We start from the raw sequence: 17646 nt of genomic DNA, 5'->3' as shown, positions 1-17646 counted from the left end.
CTTTGTCTCCTTTCACAGAGCCAAAATTAATTCTCATCTTTCCTCAATGTATCCAATTAACATCTGTTGCCTGTTTGTCTGGACTCCTCCCCTCCCATTCTTCCCCCCTTTTCTCTCGCCTTTAATTGATGCCTGCCTGCTTTTTGCTTATACCTTGAGGAAGGGCTCAGGCCCAAAATGTCAGTAATATATATCTTTATCTCCTATGGATGCTGCAAGACCGGCGGAGTTCCTCCAGCATTTCCTTGTGTATTTATTACTGATCTCTCTCTGTGACCCTGCTCTCTGCGTTGCATTTTATTCCTGTACATACACAGGGGTAGACTTGCAAAACAAACATTTTCACTGTATTTTGGGCAGCACGGTTAATGAAGCAGTTAGCACAACGCTGTTACAGCGCCAGCGATCGGGACTAGGGTTCGAATCCAGTGCTGTCTGCCAGGAGTTTGTCCGTTCTCCCCGTGTCTGTATGGGTTTTCCCGGGGGGCTCCGTTTTCCTCTCACCGTTCAAAAAACATACCAGAGGTTGTAGGTCAATTGGGTACAATTGGGCAGCATGGACTCGTGGACTGGAAGGGCATGTTACCATGCTGTATGTCTAAATTTAAACATACACGACAATAAATGTAAACTTGAAACTTGGAGATTAGATTCATTTAGTTTTAGTCCTTTAGGTTTTTCCTTTTTTATCCTTATTATTTTAATACAACAGTCTAATAACGTGTCTGACGTGGCTACATTCAATGTTTATTACTAGATGGAGTTATTACAAGTAACTATTAATGGAGATATGTACATTTTTATCACTTACTCACTTTCCCTCTCCCTTTGGTGTGGATTTGCTTGTATACAATTGATTCATGATGTAATCGTCATTTATTATGTTAAACTCAGTAAAAATATATTAAAATGAAAAAGAAACCTGCGTCTCAGCTTCGTGACAGTCATGTTGCCCTCAGAAATATCACCAACACATAACATGAAATACAGGGAGAGCATTTCAAGGTCATTTAAAGTGCTTTCAAGCAGGGGTTTCTCATCAATAAAGAAAGACTGGTGGAGAACATGAATAAATCATATAACACCAGCACAAAAATCAATCTGCCGGAGGCATTTCATGGATCAAACAGCCTCAGTGGGAGGGGTTAGGAACAGTCGATGATTTCAGGTTGATTCCTTCCTAGAATGATTACGGAGAAGGGAGGAGAGGATTAGAGAGGCGAGGCATGGAAGAGTAAGGGATTGGTGAATCAGGGAGTGGTGAAGGATGATGGACAGATGGAGATAGGTGGGGGAGGGATGGAATTATCTGACAGAGGCATGGTCAACAGTGGAGAACTTCAGATTCCTGGGTGTCGGCATCATTGAAGATCTGTCCTGGACTTCTCAAATTGATGCAATCATGAAGAAGGCTCGCCAGCGGCTATACTTTGTAAGGAATTTGAGATTTGGTATGTTGTGGCAGCGCACAGAGACGCAGGCGAACTGGCTTTGCACTGCTATGGCTACAGCAGTGGAGCAACCGTGTCAAGATGGCGCCGCTAAGCGCATCTTCTCCCGTGCTCAAACGGGCCATGCACGTGCACTTGGCTGTGTCGTGATGTCACCGCCCACACGTGGGCGGGACGTACGGGCCGCTTTATAAGGCACAGTGTGGGCTTTTCAAAATAAAACCGTTGGAAGTGCAAGCAACTTATTTCACTTCCCTTAGTAGCTACCACTACAATGTCACCAAAGACTCTTACAGAATTACTGCTCATTTACCGTGGAGAGCATTCGGACTGGTTGCATCACTGTCTGGTATGGAGGTGCTAATGCACAGGACAGGAAAATGCTATAAACAGTTATGAACTTGACCATCGCCATCATGGGCATCAGGCCGCTCCATTAAGGACATCTACAAGAGGCGATGTCTTAAGAAAGCAGACCACCCAGACCATGCCCTCTTCACTCTGCTACCTTTGGGAAGGAGGTCCAGGAGCCTGAAGGTGAACAACCAACATTACAAAAACAGCCTTTCCCCTCCACCATCAGATTCCTGAATGGACCATGAACCACAGACACTGCTTCACCTTTTCTTTTGCACTAATATATTTATTTTTTTAAAAAAAATGTAATTTATCACAATATTTGCATCTGTAATGATGCTGCAAAACACCAAATTCAGGATCAGAACCAGGATTTATTGTCATGTAGTTCAGTGTTTTGGGGCAGCGTCATCGTGCAAACATTCAGATTATAACCATCTTACAACATTACTAGAAAAGAAATAAAATAAATTATTGCTAACAATACTCAAGCACGAAAAGTCAGGCCGTGTCTTTGGTTCATTGTTCATTCAGGAATCTGATGGCAGAGGGGAAGAAGCTGTCCTTGTGCCGCTGAGTGCTCATCTTTAGGCTCCTGTACCTTTTCCCCGATGGTAGCAGAGTGAAGAGGAAACGGCCTGTGTGCAGGGGTCCTTGAGGATAGCGGCTGCTTTTTTAACACACCACTTCATGTAGATGTCCTTGATGGAGTGAGGTCTGGTGCCTGTGATGTCACAGGCCAAGTTAACAACCCTCTGGAGTTTATACTTGTCCTGAGAGTTGGCCCCTCCATACCAGGCAGTGATGCAACCGGTCAGTAAAGGAGGTGGAAACTCTATGGAGGTTTATAAAGTCAGGAGGGGCATAAATAGGGTTTATCACAGGGTAGGGGAGGGCATGGGTTTAAGGTGAGAGGGGAAAGATTAAAAGGGAATCAGAGAAACAGGTTTTCTCACGGAGAGGGAGGTGGGTAAATGGAACAAGCTACCAGAGGAGGTGGGAAAGGCAGGGACAATGATAATATTTTAAAATGACTGTTGTGACAGGTTCATGGGTGGGGAAAGTTTAGAGCAAACTGGGCCAAGAGAAGGAAGATGGTACTAATGTAGCCGGGTATTTGGGCTGGGCTGAGGGCCGTTTTCCATGCAGAATCATTAACGTGGAATGTGAGGTGGATGTGCCCACTTGGAGCGAGTGAAGTCACTAAATAGAATATGAGAAAACCTAACTGCGAAATAGCCACGGTGGGGGGGGGGGGGGGGGGTTGCTTTCCTGAAAGTTAACTACCGGTAGCTAGTAATACTCTATGCCAGCTGTGTCCCCAGTTTTATTCCTGTTTCACTGACAAATTATCCATGCATCTGGTCCCACTTCACATCTTTTATTCAACAGGTACGGACTTGTTTCAGATTTATTAAATCACATTGAATTGGAGGGGAAATTGTGCTTTCTGCTGACAGGAAGGAACATGCTTGTTATATTTTACAGAGCACCAGCCATTATTTTTAATATATGCCATTATAAAGAATTATGTCTCGATATAACAATGTGTCACTTTAACAAAAACTAAACCTGCATCTGCTCTGGAACACAACTCTCTGCAGTCTTTTTATTAAACATTCACCGAGTTCCTCACTTTGAGGAATTGAAGCTTTGTACATCTCTCACTATTCCACTGCCTTACATCCTACTTTTTTTGGCAGCAGCATGAAGTTAAAATGATGAGGCCACTTCATTTCAAAATAGGTGAGGGAATTACATTTGGAGCAGGCAATTAACGCTACATCGAAATAGCAGACATATTAGACATCACGCCGCTTATGTGAGAAAGAGAGGGGAACAGAGAAATATGGTAATAGGATGGATCTTGAAGGGGGCTGGAGAGGTTAGTGTGCAGCATACATACCACAGATTCTGCCACAGAATGTAGAACAGAGAAGCCAAGGTGCATTGTTCTCAGGTGGACATGGTACTGGCGCACCTCAGGGCTGTGTGTTCAGCCTGCTCCTGTTCATGCTACTGACCCACAACAGCAATTCCAGCTCCAACACTCGTCCAATTTGCAGATGACGCGACAGTCGTTGGCCTCATCAAAAACAACGATGAGTCGAAATACAGAGAAAAGTTGGAAAGTCTCGTGAAGTGGTGTGAGAATAACACCCCGAGTCTCAATGTGGAGAAGACGAAGGAGATGATTGTGGACCTGAAGTATAGGACCAGGAACGATCACCCTCTGCTACACATTAAGAGCTTGGTAGAAGAGAGAGTAGAGAGCACCAAGTTCCACGGAGTCCACTTAAGATGTGACTTATCGTGAACACGCATCTCCTCACTTGTCAGGAAGCCGCAACAGCGACTGCATTTCCTAAGACAAGGCTACTGACCACCATTCCGTCAACTTTCTACAGGAGTTCTATTGAGAGCATCCTGGTTGCATTAGTGTGGTACAGTTGCCGCAAATCATCAGATCCAAAGTCAATCCACAGGACCATAAAAGTGGCAGAGAGGATCACTGGGGTCTCCATTGATGGGATTTACTGGGATCTTTGTTTACAGAGGGCTTGCAAAATCAGTGAGGACCCATATAACCCTTCACGCAGCATCTTCCAGTTACTTCCGTCAGGAAAGCGATACAGGGCTAGAACCACCAGACTGAGAAACAGCTCCCCACTGGCAATGGGACTAATGAATGACTGCCAAAACAACTTTCCATGACTCTGTTTATAAAGAATATTTATTTTAAAATATGTACATATGCACCGTGTATATGTCTCGCTGGTCTGTATGAGTGTTACGTCTGTATATATGTTTTGCACAGTTCTGTACCAAGGACTAAAGAACATGGTTTCATTGAGTTGTACTGGTACAACTGGATGACAAATAAACATGAACTTGAACACAGCAGTGCACAAAAGTGTTGGAAGAACTCAGCAGGTCACACAGCACCCATGGAAAGCAAAGTTCAGTCGATGTTTCAGGCCTGAGCCTTTTTGCAGGTAAGCCAAAAATCAGACACAAACCAGAAAATGATGGTTGGGGGGGGAGGGGTGTGGGGGGAAAGAGTTTGGGAGGAGTACAGTAGGCGACAGGTGGATGCAGGTGGGGGGGGGTGTGGGAAGAGAAAGGAGCTGAGGAGGTGATGGGGGAAGAAGGTTGAGAAAGGTAACTCTCCGATAGAAGAGAAGGGAAGGGGCTGTGGAGCTGGAATGCTGAGAGAGGGATGAGGGAAAGTGCAGCACCAGGGTAGGAAATTAGAGAAGTCGATATTGATGCCGCCTGGTTGGAGATAGAATAAGAGGCGTTGATCTTCCAATTTATGAGTGGCCTCATATTTGTGTGTAGCAGTCTTACCTTCATCGAACTGGGTACTGAGTACAAAAGCTGGTCAAATCAAGTTTATTGTCATTGAATGCACAGGTACAACCCAACAAAACATCATTAGCCAGTCCTTGGAGCAAAACACACACACACACAACCAGACATAACACAGACAAACAATACTGTTTTTATACAGGACAAGAACTCATCTATACAAATAATTAAAACTGTTTCGTGAATATGAGAGTCTCAGATGGTTAGTGTGAGCAGTTCCTTTAGCCATTTCACATTCTCCCTGATGACACCACATTTGGGTTACAGTGTGGTCACGCAGCTAAAGGAAGGACATTAACACACTGGAAGGGATGCAAAGATTATTTTTTCAGAATGTTGCCGGGATTGAAAGGTTTTAGATATCGGGAGAAGCTGGAAAGTCTGGGTCATTGTTTCCTGGAGTGGAGGAGGCTGAGGTGTGACTTTGTTTATAGAGTCATGAGAGGCACGGATAAAGTGAATGCTCACAGTCTGGTGTGGACACTTCCAGAACAGGAAGCACAGGTTTAAGGTGAGAGGTTTAAGGACCCAGATGGCAACTTCTGCCATCAGAGGGCAATCCTTATCTGGAATGAGCTGCCAGAGGAAAATATCAAAGCAAGCACAATTCTGATGTTCAAAAGACATTTGGATAGATTTATGGACAGGAAGGGTTTAGAAGGATAGAGACCAAATGCAGGCAAATGAGATGAGCCTAAAACGCCAACTTGGTCAGCAAGGATGATGGGCTGAAGGGCCTGTTCTGTGCTATGCAACTCTACAAATTACTGAACACTTCCAATTCCACAGTGAACCTTACATAAAATATGCAGCGTTTAAAGTGAGCAACTGATCCTTATTCCAAAACCTCCCACCAGAGTCTATGTTGCGGGTCAGACCTATTATGGGCCATCAGCGCAGCCACACATGTGAGTGATTGATATTAGAATTAATAAGAATACCAAATAAACCAGAAGATGTTGAACACACACAGTAGGCCAGGCATCTACATTTCAGGCCAGTGAGTTTTCATCAGTGGTATTCACATAGAAGGTCATAAATCTTATCCGAAATTATATTATTGTAATATCCCTCTTATCAAATTCAAGCAAATGGCAAAAAACACTAAGGAAAATAAAGAGGTAAAATATATGAAAGTTTAAAATTGGTGCGCCTTGCTGTTAGTTTGCCAATCACGTCATCTCAAGCAACTGGAAAATTCACATATCCGGCATCTATCCACAGTGTCACTACCAAGGGGTTTCTGTATGTACTGTGCATTGTGTGTGCACTGTGGTCCAGAGAAATGCTATTTCGTCTGGTTGCAGATGTGCAGACAGATGATAATAAATGTGAACCTGAACTTTTTTTGTTCACCACTACAGCCAATCCTGGTGAATACTTCCATCGCTGTCTGATCCACCCTGCCAGGACCTACCGTTATTTTGATCAGGGTGTTGCATGCCTGGACTGCGGAATGAACCATTGCCCTTGGCCACTATCCAGTGACCCCTGCTGCAAGGTTTGAACATCAGAAGGATATCAGATCAGCTCCCTTCTCTGTTCCGAATGCTGCCAACAGCTGGACATCACACCAAAGCCCCTCATGTAGACTCACGCACAAAGAATGCTCTCAGGAGAAAAGAGAATACCTGTGGAACTCCAGTCAACATGTATGGGAGGCCTGGGGAAAGACACTGAAGATGCACTGAGTGCTGAAATCCAACATAACTTCACTGAGATGTGGCCTCAGCTCAAAATCAGCTTTTTAATCCATTAACAGAGGCAGGCCTCTCAGAGAACAGTACATCTCATTGAAATGATCCCCCATCGCCTTAAATGCATCCCCTCTCGTATTTCACATTTTTATCCTGGGAAAAGGATTCTGACCATCTATCTATGGCTCACAATTAGATCTGTTTTTTTATAGAAATTAACGATATGCAATTCTAATTAGCTAATTTGCCACTTCATCAAATTAATAGCTAAAGGTCAGAATAGAAGAAACCTCTTCATATCAAGGACAGAGCTTGAGGCTGGATAGATGGAAAGACAGACGAGACGTGGCAAAGAAATTTTGCAGATAGAACAATGCTTTTGTTTGGAAAAGGAGCCTGAAGAGGACAGTGGAGTAGCAGTTAGAGCCACTGCCTCACAGCGGCTGAGGTGCAGGTTCAATCCTGACTTTAGGTGCTTTGGCCAAGGGCGCTCCGGTTTCCAGGATAGTAGGTTCATGGGCATCTGTAAATTGACCCCAGTGTATTGGAGAGAGGTAGAATTTGGGGGGGGGGGGGGGGGGTCAGGCAACACAAACCAAATGTACAACAAACCGTTCTTTTATAATAAACACGTTCATTGTCATCAGGTTGTATCGGTACCTGATGAAACAGCGTTCTCTGGTCCTCTGTCCAAAATATGCAAAACACTACCAGACATAATACACATATAGACAAACAGTACGTACGCAGGACAAGTACTTCAGCTATACAAAAAAATAAATATTGTTCATGACTTGCATGGTTAGTGCGAGCAGTTCCTTCGGTTGTTCAGCATTCTCTGTATTGCCTTTCAGTAGAGAGATCAAGAGAAAAATATAACAGGTACAGGGGAAGGGGGAGATGGAAGAATTTAAATTACCCAGCTCATTTCAAAGAGCCAGCCCAGGATAAAGACCAAATGGCTCCAGCTTGTATAGAATTGCAGGAGCCTGCTGCAATGAATGGTTACAATTGGCTGTACACTGAATTTTCATGAAAAAAACGAGAGAAAAGCAATGGGATTTGAGGCAGCAGGTTGAAATGGGTCACATAGCAGCCTTTGTAACTGTTATCTGCTTTTGTGTGAAATCTGACTGGGCACATTTGATGCTAACAACAGGCTTCAAATGCAGAAAAAAATTCCAGCCTTGGCACAAGGCGTCAGGCTGATGAGCATTAAACTTTCACCACCTCCTGGATCACACAAGCAACAAGTTACTCCAACTTTGCTTCCTTCAGCATGCAACACTTAACAAGCCTTCAAACGCTGAGCTGCAAAAGCAATCCTGGCCAAAAGCTTTCAACCATTAGGGAGCACTTTGATAATCAAGGAGAGCTGCCTTCTAAGGAAGCTTATGGCCAATTGTAATTGCTGGGGCTTTGAGAAAGACATCAAGTTTTTAATTGCTATCAGGTTACCTGCTGCAGCTTTGTACGACGATTTATTTTTCGAGGCGGAAATGAGAGTATCGTTGCAGAAGGCACAAACTCCATGAAGTCCCACAGTCCCCATCAGGAGACTGGTCTCTAATCCTCAGTTGCTGGCCATCAGCAAGAAGTGGGCTCAGATCCTGTCCCCTCATGGATTTGTCATGCAGGTTCTGTGGGAGAGCAACTGCAAGCATACCTGGGGCCATTTCCATCTGTGTCGCAGGAGCGCAGTAAGGGAACCAGAGGTTCCACTGCTGCTGCCCTGATCAAGGTCAGAGCTGGAGTTTAAGTGAATGCTGAGAAGCTGGAGGGACTCTACAGGTCGGGCAGCATCTGCAGAGAGAGGTGGTCAATTGGACACAGAACACCTCTTCCCTTGTCAGGAAGGCACAAGAGTGACTGCACTTCCTGAAAAGGCCGAGGCGGGCAAGACTACCAGCCTCCATCACGTCAACCTTCTACAGGAGCTCTATTAAAAGCATCCTGGCTGTCAGCATCAGTGTGGTATGGTTGCTACAGAGAAAGGCCATAAGAGAGGATGACTGGAGTCTTCCCCCCACCCCTCCCCCAATTGACATGATCTACCGGGATCGTTGCCTGAAGAGGGCGCACAAAACATTGAGGATCCCTTCCATCCAGCACACAGCTGTTCCAGTCAGAGGCAGTACCATCAGGCTGAGAAATGCCTTCTTCTTACAGGCAGTGAGAATATTAAATGACCAAAAGAACAGCTCACACTGACCATCCATGATTCTCATATTTAAAAAATATATATATTTGTATATGTCTACATGTTCTGCATATGTATTATTTGTCACATGAGTTATGTCTGCCCTGAGGACCGGAGAATGTAGTTTTGTTGAGTTGTACTTGTGCAATCAGGTGACAATAAACTTGACTTTACTTGGGTCAGGACCATTTTTTACAGTGGACATTGCTTGAACCGCTGAGATCTTCCAGCTTCTCTTTGCTTGCTCAAGATTCCAGTACCTGCAATTTGTCATCTTCCACAAGCCTCACCAACCGGATGGCTACTCAATGGATAAATGGCTGTGGAACTTTCCTAAGGGACGCCAAATGGCATAGACTGGATGGTCACAGCCTTCTTTGCAAGGTAGGGCCAGCTACAACGATAGAGCAGAGGTTTAAGGTGAGAAGGAAAAGGTTTAAAGGGAACTTTTTGACACAGAGGTACAGGATATGTGGAACGAGCTGCCAGAGGAAGTGGTGAAGACAGGGACAAATACAATGTTTGAAGGACATTTAGACAAGTGCTTAGATAGGCAAGGTTCAAGTGATATGGGCTAAATGCAGGAAAATGCAGCCATGGAAATGGTTAAGGGCTTCAAATTCCTGGGTGTCAACATCTCAGAAGATCTACCCTAGGGCCTCCATGTCAAATCATGAAGAAGGGTCACCAGGAGCTATACTTTGAGAAATTTGAGGAGATTTGGCATCTCACCAAAGACTACAAATTTCTACAGTTATACAGTGGAGGGCATTCTGATGCAACACTGTCTGCCAATGCACAGGGCAGGAAAAGACTACAAAGTTGTGAACCTGGCTAGTGCATTGGCAGACAGTGTTACATCAGAATGCTCTCCACTGTCATGGGCATCAGTCTCCACTCCATCAAGGACATCTACAAGAGGTGGCGTCTTAACAAAGTAGCCTTTATCCTCAAGGACCCCCACCACCCAGGCCATGCCCTCTTCACTCTGCAACTATCAGGAAGGAGGTGCAGGAGCCTGAAGACAAGCCCTCAGCAGCAGAAGGACAGCTTCTTCCTCTCTGCCATCAGATTCCTGAACAAACAATGAACCAGACACTACCTCACTTTTTCTTATTTTTTTGCACTAATTTATTTATTTTTAAATGTAATTTTATAGCAATATTTGCACAGTGAGCTGCCGCAAAACAACAAATTTCGTGACATGTTCATGACAATAAATTCTGAATCTAGAAACAGGACCAGCTCAGAATGGTAAAATGGAGTTAATGTAAAAGAGAGGTAAAGACCTGGAGATCATTAAGACCATAATTGCTGAGGGCACTACCTCAATGAAGACGATTAGTTGGTGTACAGGTGAGCAGGAGTGGAGCAGAGCAGAAATCTTGGTGGATTGAGTCAGGTTACGGAGAGGGAATGTCAGGTTCCGTGGGCTGTCATTAATCCAGTTACACTTAAGATTAAAAGCCAGGAACACTATCGTAATTCTCAGGAAGATATCTAAGTGTCCTCCAAAAAGAGCACTGCTCTGCCAAAAGTCATGGTATTACAGCACCAGCGACTCCCATTCTGCTGCTGTTTGAAAGGAGTTTTAACACTCTCCCCAAGTCTGCATGGGTTTCCTCCCACCCCCCAAAATATACAGGGGTTGTAGGTTAATTGGTGCTTGTGGGCCGGAAATCAAGGCGTGGACAGGACAACACAGCGTATGTTCCTCACCTGTTGTGAACTGTCCCTTGAGCTTCTGGAAGACAGGGTCCTGTGCTGTGGCCTGAGCCCTCCTGGCCAGTGACTCCGAGGCCGCACTTGAGAACATGGTCGACACGTTGGATACATTTTCCAGGCCAACCCCGAAAGTGCTGACAAGCTTCTTGACAAAGTTGAGGGTGTGCGGTGTGATTTTTGCATCAGACACCGCTCCACTTTTCTCAAAAGCCACGGAATAGCACTTTGCCAGACCTTGCTGCAGCTGTCTCAGCACCTAGGCACCAAAAAGCATTCAGGACATTAGGCCAGGATGCTGGTGAGATCTCCACTCCATATTCTTCAACCTGCATGGGAAGGTTGATGGTTCAAGTCTTAATCTGCATTCTTAGGCACTGAAAGAGCTCTGCAGTGCATCTTTAATGTGAAACAGTAAACCAGGGTCCATTTTTTCTCTCTTAAATGGAAGTTAAAGACCTTTGGCACTTGAGTCTATTTATTTTGCTATCCTTGGGTAATATTTAACCATATTGCCTTCCTACTTTAGACTTGAAGAAAACATTGAATGATCAATTCTCTCCAAGGACGCTGCCTGACCTGCTGAGTTCCTTCAGCTTCCCTTTGAACACTCAGGATTCCAGCATCCACAGTTTTCCATCACCTCCAGACCCGTGAGTTGCCTCTCCCTCTCCACTATTTATAGCTTATCTTTCCACTCCATCGTCAGTCCTGATACAGGGTCTCAACCTGAAACATCATCAATCCCTTGCAACCCCCCCCCCCACATTCCCAACAGATGCTGCTTGACCCACTGGGCCCCTCCACTGCTTGATTTTTGCTCCAGATTCCAGCATCTGCAGCCTCTTGTGCCTCCACCCTCATTCCCGTGTGCCTGCAGTCCTCTCCAATGCTACAATTTAAACTTAAAGATACAGCACTGTAACAGGCCCTTTCGGCCCACAAGCCTGATTGACCTACAACACCCCTCCCCCGGTACGTTTTGAAGGGTAGGATAAAACCCACACAGACATGGGGAGAATGTACAAACTCCTTACAGAGAGCGTCGGAATTGAACCCTGTTTGCTGGTGCTGGAATAGCGTTGAGCAAACTGCTACACTAACCGTGCCACCCCACCCCCACCAAATGAGGCCCATTGTAAACTGCAGAAACATATTATCAATCTTGACAATTTGAAAGAATGAATTCTCCAACTTCAGGTAAACTGCTCTCTTTCTTTCCCATTAGCACACTGGTATGCCTCTCTCACCCACTTGTATAAAATGCCTTGCTAACGGTTAATATCATCTGGTCTCTCCTAACCTACCTCTGGTTTATTGTCTTATAACCTCACTATCACCTTCAAGCTCTGTTTTTAAAACTGACACCCTCCACTCTTTGGCCAGACATGTGGAAGGGTGGCCAACCCAAAACATTTACCGATTTCTCTTTCCAGGGATGCTGCTTGGCAGGTTGAGTTCTGCCAGCGTTTCAGTTTGATGTCAAATTTCAACATTTTATTTGTTTTCCATCAACTCTTATGTTGACTAATTCCAGGTATTAACTATGCTTTAACTGAAATGCATGATTTTTCCAAGAATAATGTTGATCAACACAGAACATTTCATTTGGCATGAACACTCTAAACTGCACCATTCCTGAGAGAACCTATCTCAGAGGACTTCTCTGGGAGCCAGCACATTGAGGCAACCGTGAAGAAGGTGCTCCACCACTTCGACTTTCTAAAAGGTCTGAGGACTCTCTATCAAACTTCTAAAGGTGTACTGTAAGGGTTATGGGGATAAGGCTAGAAAGGGGTACTGATAGTAGTGATCAGCCATGATCTATAAAAAGGCGGTGCTGGCTCGACGGGCTGAAGGGCCTACTCCAGCTCCTATTATCTATTGTATACTGACTGGTTGCATCACAGCCTGGTTTGGCAATTTGAGTGCTCAGGTATGCAGAAGACTGCAAAAGGCAGCAAACACAGCCACATCCATTCACAGTATCCAACCTCCCGTCAATTGCACACATCTGTATGAGGCGCTACCTCAAGAAGGCAGCCATCATCATAAAAGGACCCCCATCACCCTGGTCACTATCTCTTCTCACTGCTGCCGTTGGGCAGAATGTACAGGAGCCTGAAGACTAGCACCTCCAGGTTTGTTTATTGTCTATTTTAATTCAATTAGTTTACCATCAGAGTTTTTCTTCATAATACCTATTCGACTGTAGCAAGAACTTTGGGCGTATGTCTATTGTAAAATGTGAATGACAATAAACTCATTATTATTCAAAAGGATCTGCAGTGAGATGAATCAGGTAAAGCTTGAAAATATTTTAAAATCAGAGACGACGTAAATAATGAGGAATTTAATCCTACAACAACGTGAAGTCTTTTTCTGATTGGACGTGGCATTTCCAAACAGACAATGCAATCTTTCCTTAAACATACATTCTTGGTGCTTGCTCCTGAACCAGTGCAGCTCCACAAACCGGAGAACAATATGTAGTTGAAGGAGTGTAGCACTGCTGTTTGCATGAAATGGTAAACGTAGGCAACATCTGCTTCCTCCTGATAAAGTAGATGATAGCCCTGCCTCTGTTAAGAGATGTTCTCCACAGTCCCCTGGGTCATTATTTATCTCTCGCTCTACAGGGACATTATCTCATTGGTGATAGCAGCTGTTTTCCCCTCGAAATTACAGCCATGACTACACTTCTGAAGCTGCTTTAACTGGCTTTGAGACCCTTTGGATTGTCCCAAGACCAGAAATGCCACTGCAAAAAGTGGCAGCAGAATTTGGCAGGTGGTAGCTTGCTCCATAGAGACTGCACTGTATCAAAACAGGAGCTTCCTGCCCCTACCAAGAATGAGGGGAAGGCAGGCCAGTGATGGCGCTAAGGTAGAGGTGTACACTGTGGCGACTGCACTGCGTGTTTGCTGGCGGCCGGGCGGCCTAGGCTCCGTGGCACGTGGATTATGGTTCTGCGTCAGGTGGCACAGGGGTCTGGGAACATCGGTACAATTTAGAATGGTCAGTGAGGAGCACCCCCCACAACTCCCAGACAGACAGTGAGCACCGAAACCTTGACGAGAGAGTACGTTGTATAGAAATGATTCAAACTATGGAATTGAAGGCTATGTGGCTAAATTTTCAAATACCAAACTAGGTGATAGGGGAGGCGATGCTGAGGATACCGAAAGGCTGCAGATAGACTTGGGTAGATGAGGAGAACGGGCAAAGAGGTGGCAGATGAAATACAAGGTTGGAAAATGTGTGGTCATACACTTTGGTAGAAGAAATAGACAGGCAGATTATTATTTAGATGGGGAGAAAACTCAAAATTCCAAGGTGCAAAGAGACTTGAAAGTCCTCGTGTAAGATACTTTAAAGGTTAACCTCCAGGTTGAGTCGCTGGTGAAGAAGGCGAATGTAATGTTACCGTTCATTTCTCGAAGAATAGCATAGAAGACCAGAGGTGTACTGTTGAGACTCTATAAACCACTAGTGAACCCTCACTTGGAGCACTGGGTATAGTTTTGGCACATTATTTGAGAGAGGATGTGCTGGCGTTGGAGAGGGTTCAAAGAAGATTTACGGGAATGATACCAGGAATGAAAGGGTTAGCTTATGAGGAACAAATGTCAGGTCTTGGACTGTTCTCATTGGAGTAAAGAAGGATGAAGGGAGATCTCAGAGAGGAATTTTGAATGCCTGGACAGAATAGATGTTGTTGGAGCTGATGCCACAAGTCAGTTTTTATTTTTGAACAGACAGGGCATGGGGAGAAAGCCGGGCAGTGGGGCTGAGTGGGAAAATGGATCAGCTCATGATTATGGCAGGGCTCCAATATCTTGTCGTCTTATGCTCAGATATTTCTGAATAATTGAACAAGTTTGGAATAATGGCAGAGAGGGCAAGGATGGGTAGCGGCAGATGTCTGTGGATGTATGACGGGATATTCCCAGCAGTGATCAGTAAGAAAATTTAAGATTCCTTGTTGTGTAGTATTACAGAACATGAGATATTACACAAATTTGCCTTCTGCCAGATGTAAGAAAGACAAAGAGTCACGGTGGGGGTGTGGGGGGAGTCAGCAAGTGACTGGTGAATTGTGATCGTGAGTATCCGTGACACCAAGGGACTGGGCGGGGGTAACAGTAAAGGGCCATGACACTAAGGGATTGGGTGAGAGTAACCGCCAGGGGCTGTGACACAGAGGGACTGGGTGCCGGTGACTGCCTGGAGGATGGTTAGAGAAGGAGAGGTAGGAAGAAAGATTCCAAGAGTTAGGTTGGGAGACGTACCTCTTCATGCCAGTTCTCCCTGAACCACACCATCTGGTCAACGATGCCCTCCAGGGATGAGAGCAGAGTTGGATGCAGTTCCCGTTGCATATGCATTATCCGGCTGCAGCGCCACATGGGTGCCGTTGCTCGAATGGGCCCTGGGTCGGATGCTGAGTGAGACTGGGCACTAACTGAACCCGGCTGCTGCTGTCCAGAGTCTGCAACAGAGACAAACAAGGCCCTCAGCATCCCTGCAAAACATCAGCTGCAAATGCAGACCACAGCACCCCCGACTTGCCCGGTACCTCCAGTCCCAGTTGTATAGCACAGGGAGGCTCCATGCAGAACTGGGTGGGTACAATTATATAATCATACACTCACCCATTTATTACTGCAAACACAAGGCACAAACCTTTTATAAAGCATAGGAATCACAATCAGATGTCCAACATTTACTGGCATTGAAGGCCCATTAGAGAACAAAGGCGGCCATTCAGCCCCACAGATCGGTGACAATTCTGCACGTCTACTGTCTGCATCCTATGCCTTGCCTGGGCAGCACGATTAGCACAATGCTATTACTTTGCCAGTGATCCTGCTTCGAATTTGGCCTCGTCTGTAAGGAGTTTCTGTGTTCTTCCTGTGACCTGCCCAAGTTTCGCAGGCCAGAAGGGCATTCTACCATGCGGTAGAATTCAAATTTAAAAAAATATATATTTGTGCCTGTTTAAATGGCTTACACCTCATGATATAATCCCAGATACCCACTGCACTCTGTATAAAACAAAAGCTCGATTCCACCTTACAACTTTTTCCTCTTCTCAGAACTATACTGATCAATGTCATAGCTGATCAACAGAACCCAATGTCCCTGCCATCTGTTGCTTCCAGAAAAGCATCAGCCTTTCTTCTCTTCAAAGCAAATCTTTCTCAGTTACTGATCTAGTCAATCCATGAGCAAAAGAACACCCTACTTGTCACTCCATTCAAGTTAATTGCCTCACTGATATTAAAGGGCACTGCAGATTATTCAAAAGGATTTATTAAAAGACTTCTTCATTTTTATAATCCAGTTGACACAAAGCTGGAGTCACTTTAACTTAATCTTTAAAAGATAAAAGGCAACTGAAGATCTTATATCTTTGGCACATGGAGGATTAAAGTAGTGAGAGGAACCTCGGGCAAAACTGTCATCTGCTCAGTGTGAGTGTAGGAACCAAACACAAAATACAACTTTTTAACCATTGGAGTGCTTGCTGCAAGCCCAAATTAAAACAAAACTATGAAAGGGTGGCATAGTCAGCACAGCGGTTAGCTGCATCTCAGTCACAGCGCCAACGACTGGGGTTCCAATCCAGCGCTGTCTGCAAGGAGCTACACTCTCCCAGTCAGCGTGTATTTAGTCCAGGTGCTCCGGTTTCCTCCCCCCATTCAAAACGTACGGGAGGGAGGGATGTAGGTCAAGTGGGCAGCACGGGGCCATGGACAGGAAGGGCCTGTGCTGTTATGTCCAATTTTTAAAAAGATAAATGAATTTTTAAAAAAAACTTGGTCCTCTATCTGGCCATGCAAAAAGCACCCGTGTCTCTTTTTAAATTTCTTGCTGCCTCTCTCACTGCTCGAGGGAAATCTACAGCACGGATATTTAATAAATGCACATCATCGACAGTAACTGATTTTCAATAACGAGTCTAATCGCCAATATTTCACACAATTCTTTAGTTCACAATCATTTCCCCAGTTTTGTGAACTCCAACAATTGGTAACGCTGTAAAGAATATCTCAGTGGGATAAAACTACACCTAAATCACACTGGCAGCTGCTTGCATTTTCTTTAGATTACTTAGGAGCACAGAGAGCATCTGTAACAATGCTGGAAACTGATCAAATGATCATTAACCAGGCATCACAATCTGTTTCAAACATTTCCTGAGATGAATGCCATTAATTATCACATTATTGTTCCAACAGTAAACGGAAGCTTTAAGACAAAATTCAGAATTAGAATAAACATTAACACTGCAGGGATTATATACAATATGATTAGACAGACCTGAAAATCCATTTGAAACATATTTTTCACACCTAAATCCAGAAAATTGAATTACTGTGTCAAGTTTCCCAAAGGATGTAAAGTGGAGAGAGAATTGAAACACTCTGAAGGCGTGAAAGATTGTTGGAATAGACTGGAACTACTATTGCTGGGACCTTGATTGCCTTCTGCTGAAGTGCGTCACTGGCGGAAGAGGAATAAAGGGCCCCAACCCTGAATGGACAGAGTGCTCATTCCTAAACATCAGGAAAGGGATGAAGGCAGCCCGTGCTGGATAAACCTTACCACTTTTATACCGTTCTCGCTGTTCAATCTTCAGAGTCAAATACAGCGTCCTGATTGGAAAGTAGACAGCCTGGGGAAACACTCTTCCAACCTGAGGAAAAGGCACATGATACTTGCTTACAACCTCCCTTACAAAATTCAAAATTAAAACAGAACTGCATCATTTTGCACTCTGCATAAATACCAAACGAAGCAACCTAAATCGAATGTACCCTTGTAAAAGCTGAAAGAAAAT

At 44.6% G+C, this 17646-nt stretch overlaps 1 protein-coding gene across 4 annotated transcripts in view; it reads right to left on the bottom strand.

Annotated features, from left to right (window-relative positions):
- Positions 1–17646, bottom strand: part of trrap (transformation/transcription domain-associated protein) — a 228147-nt gene that overhangs the window by 21311 nt on the left and 189190 nt on the right. For all 4 annotated transcript variants that reach the window (XM_069906478.1, XM_069906479.1, XM_069906482.1 and 1 more), the window contains 3 exons: positions 17412–17502; positions 15092–15291; positions 10797–11058 (listed from right to left, as the gene is read on the bottom strand). In XM_069906478.1, coding sequence (XP_069762579.1) covers positions 10797–11058; positions 15092–15291; positions 17412–17502 — 553 coding nt within the window. The remainder of the gene's footprint in view (positions 1–10796; positions 11059–15091; positions 15292–17411; positions 17503–17646) is intronic.

Source organism: Narcine bancroftii, chromosome 12 (genome assembly GCF_036971445.1).
Source record: "Narcine bancroftii isolate sNarBan1 chromosome 12, sNarBan1.hap1, whole genome shotgun sequence".
NCBI lineage: Eukaryota > Metazoa > Chordata > Chondrichthyes > Torpediniformes > Narcinidae > Narcine > Narcine bancroftii.
The sequence above is the reverse complement of the archived record's forward strand: the minus strand, read 5'-3'. Positions and strand labels throughout refer to the sequence as shown.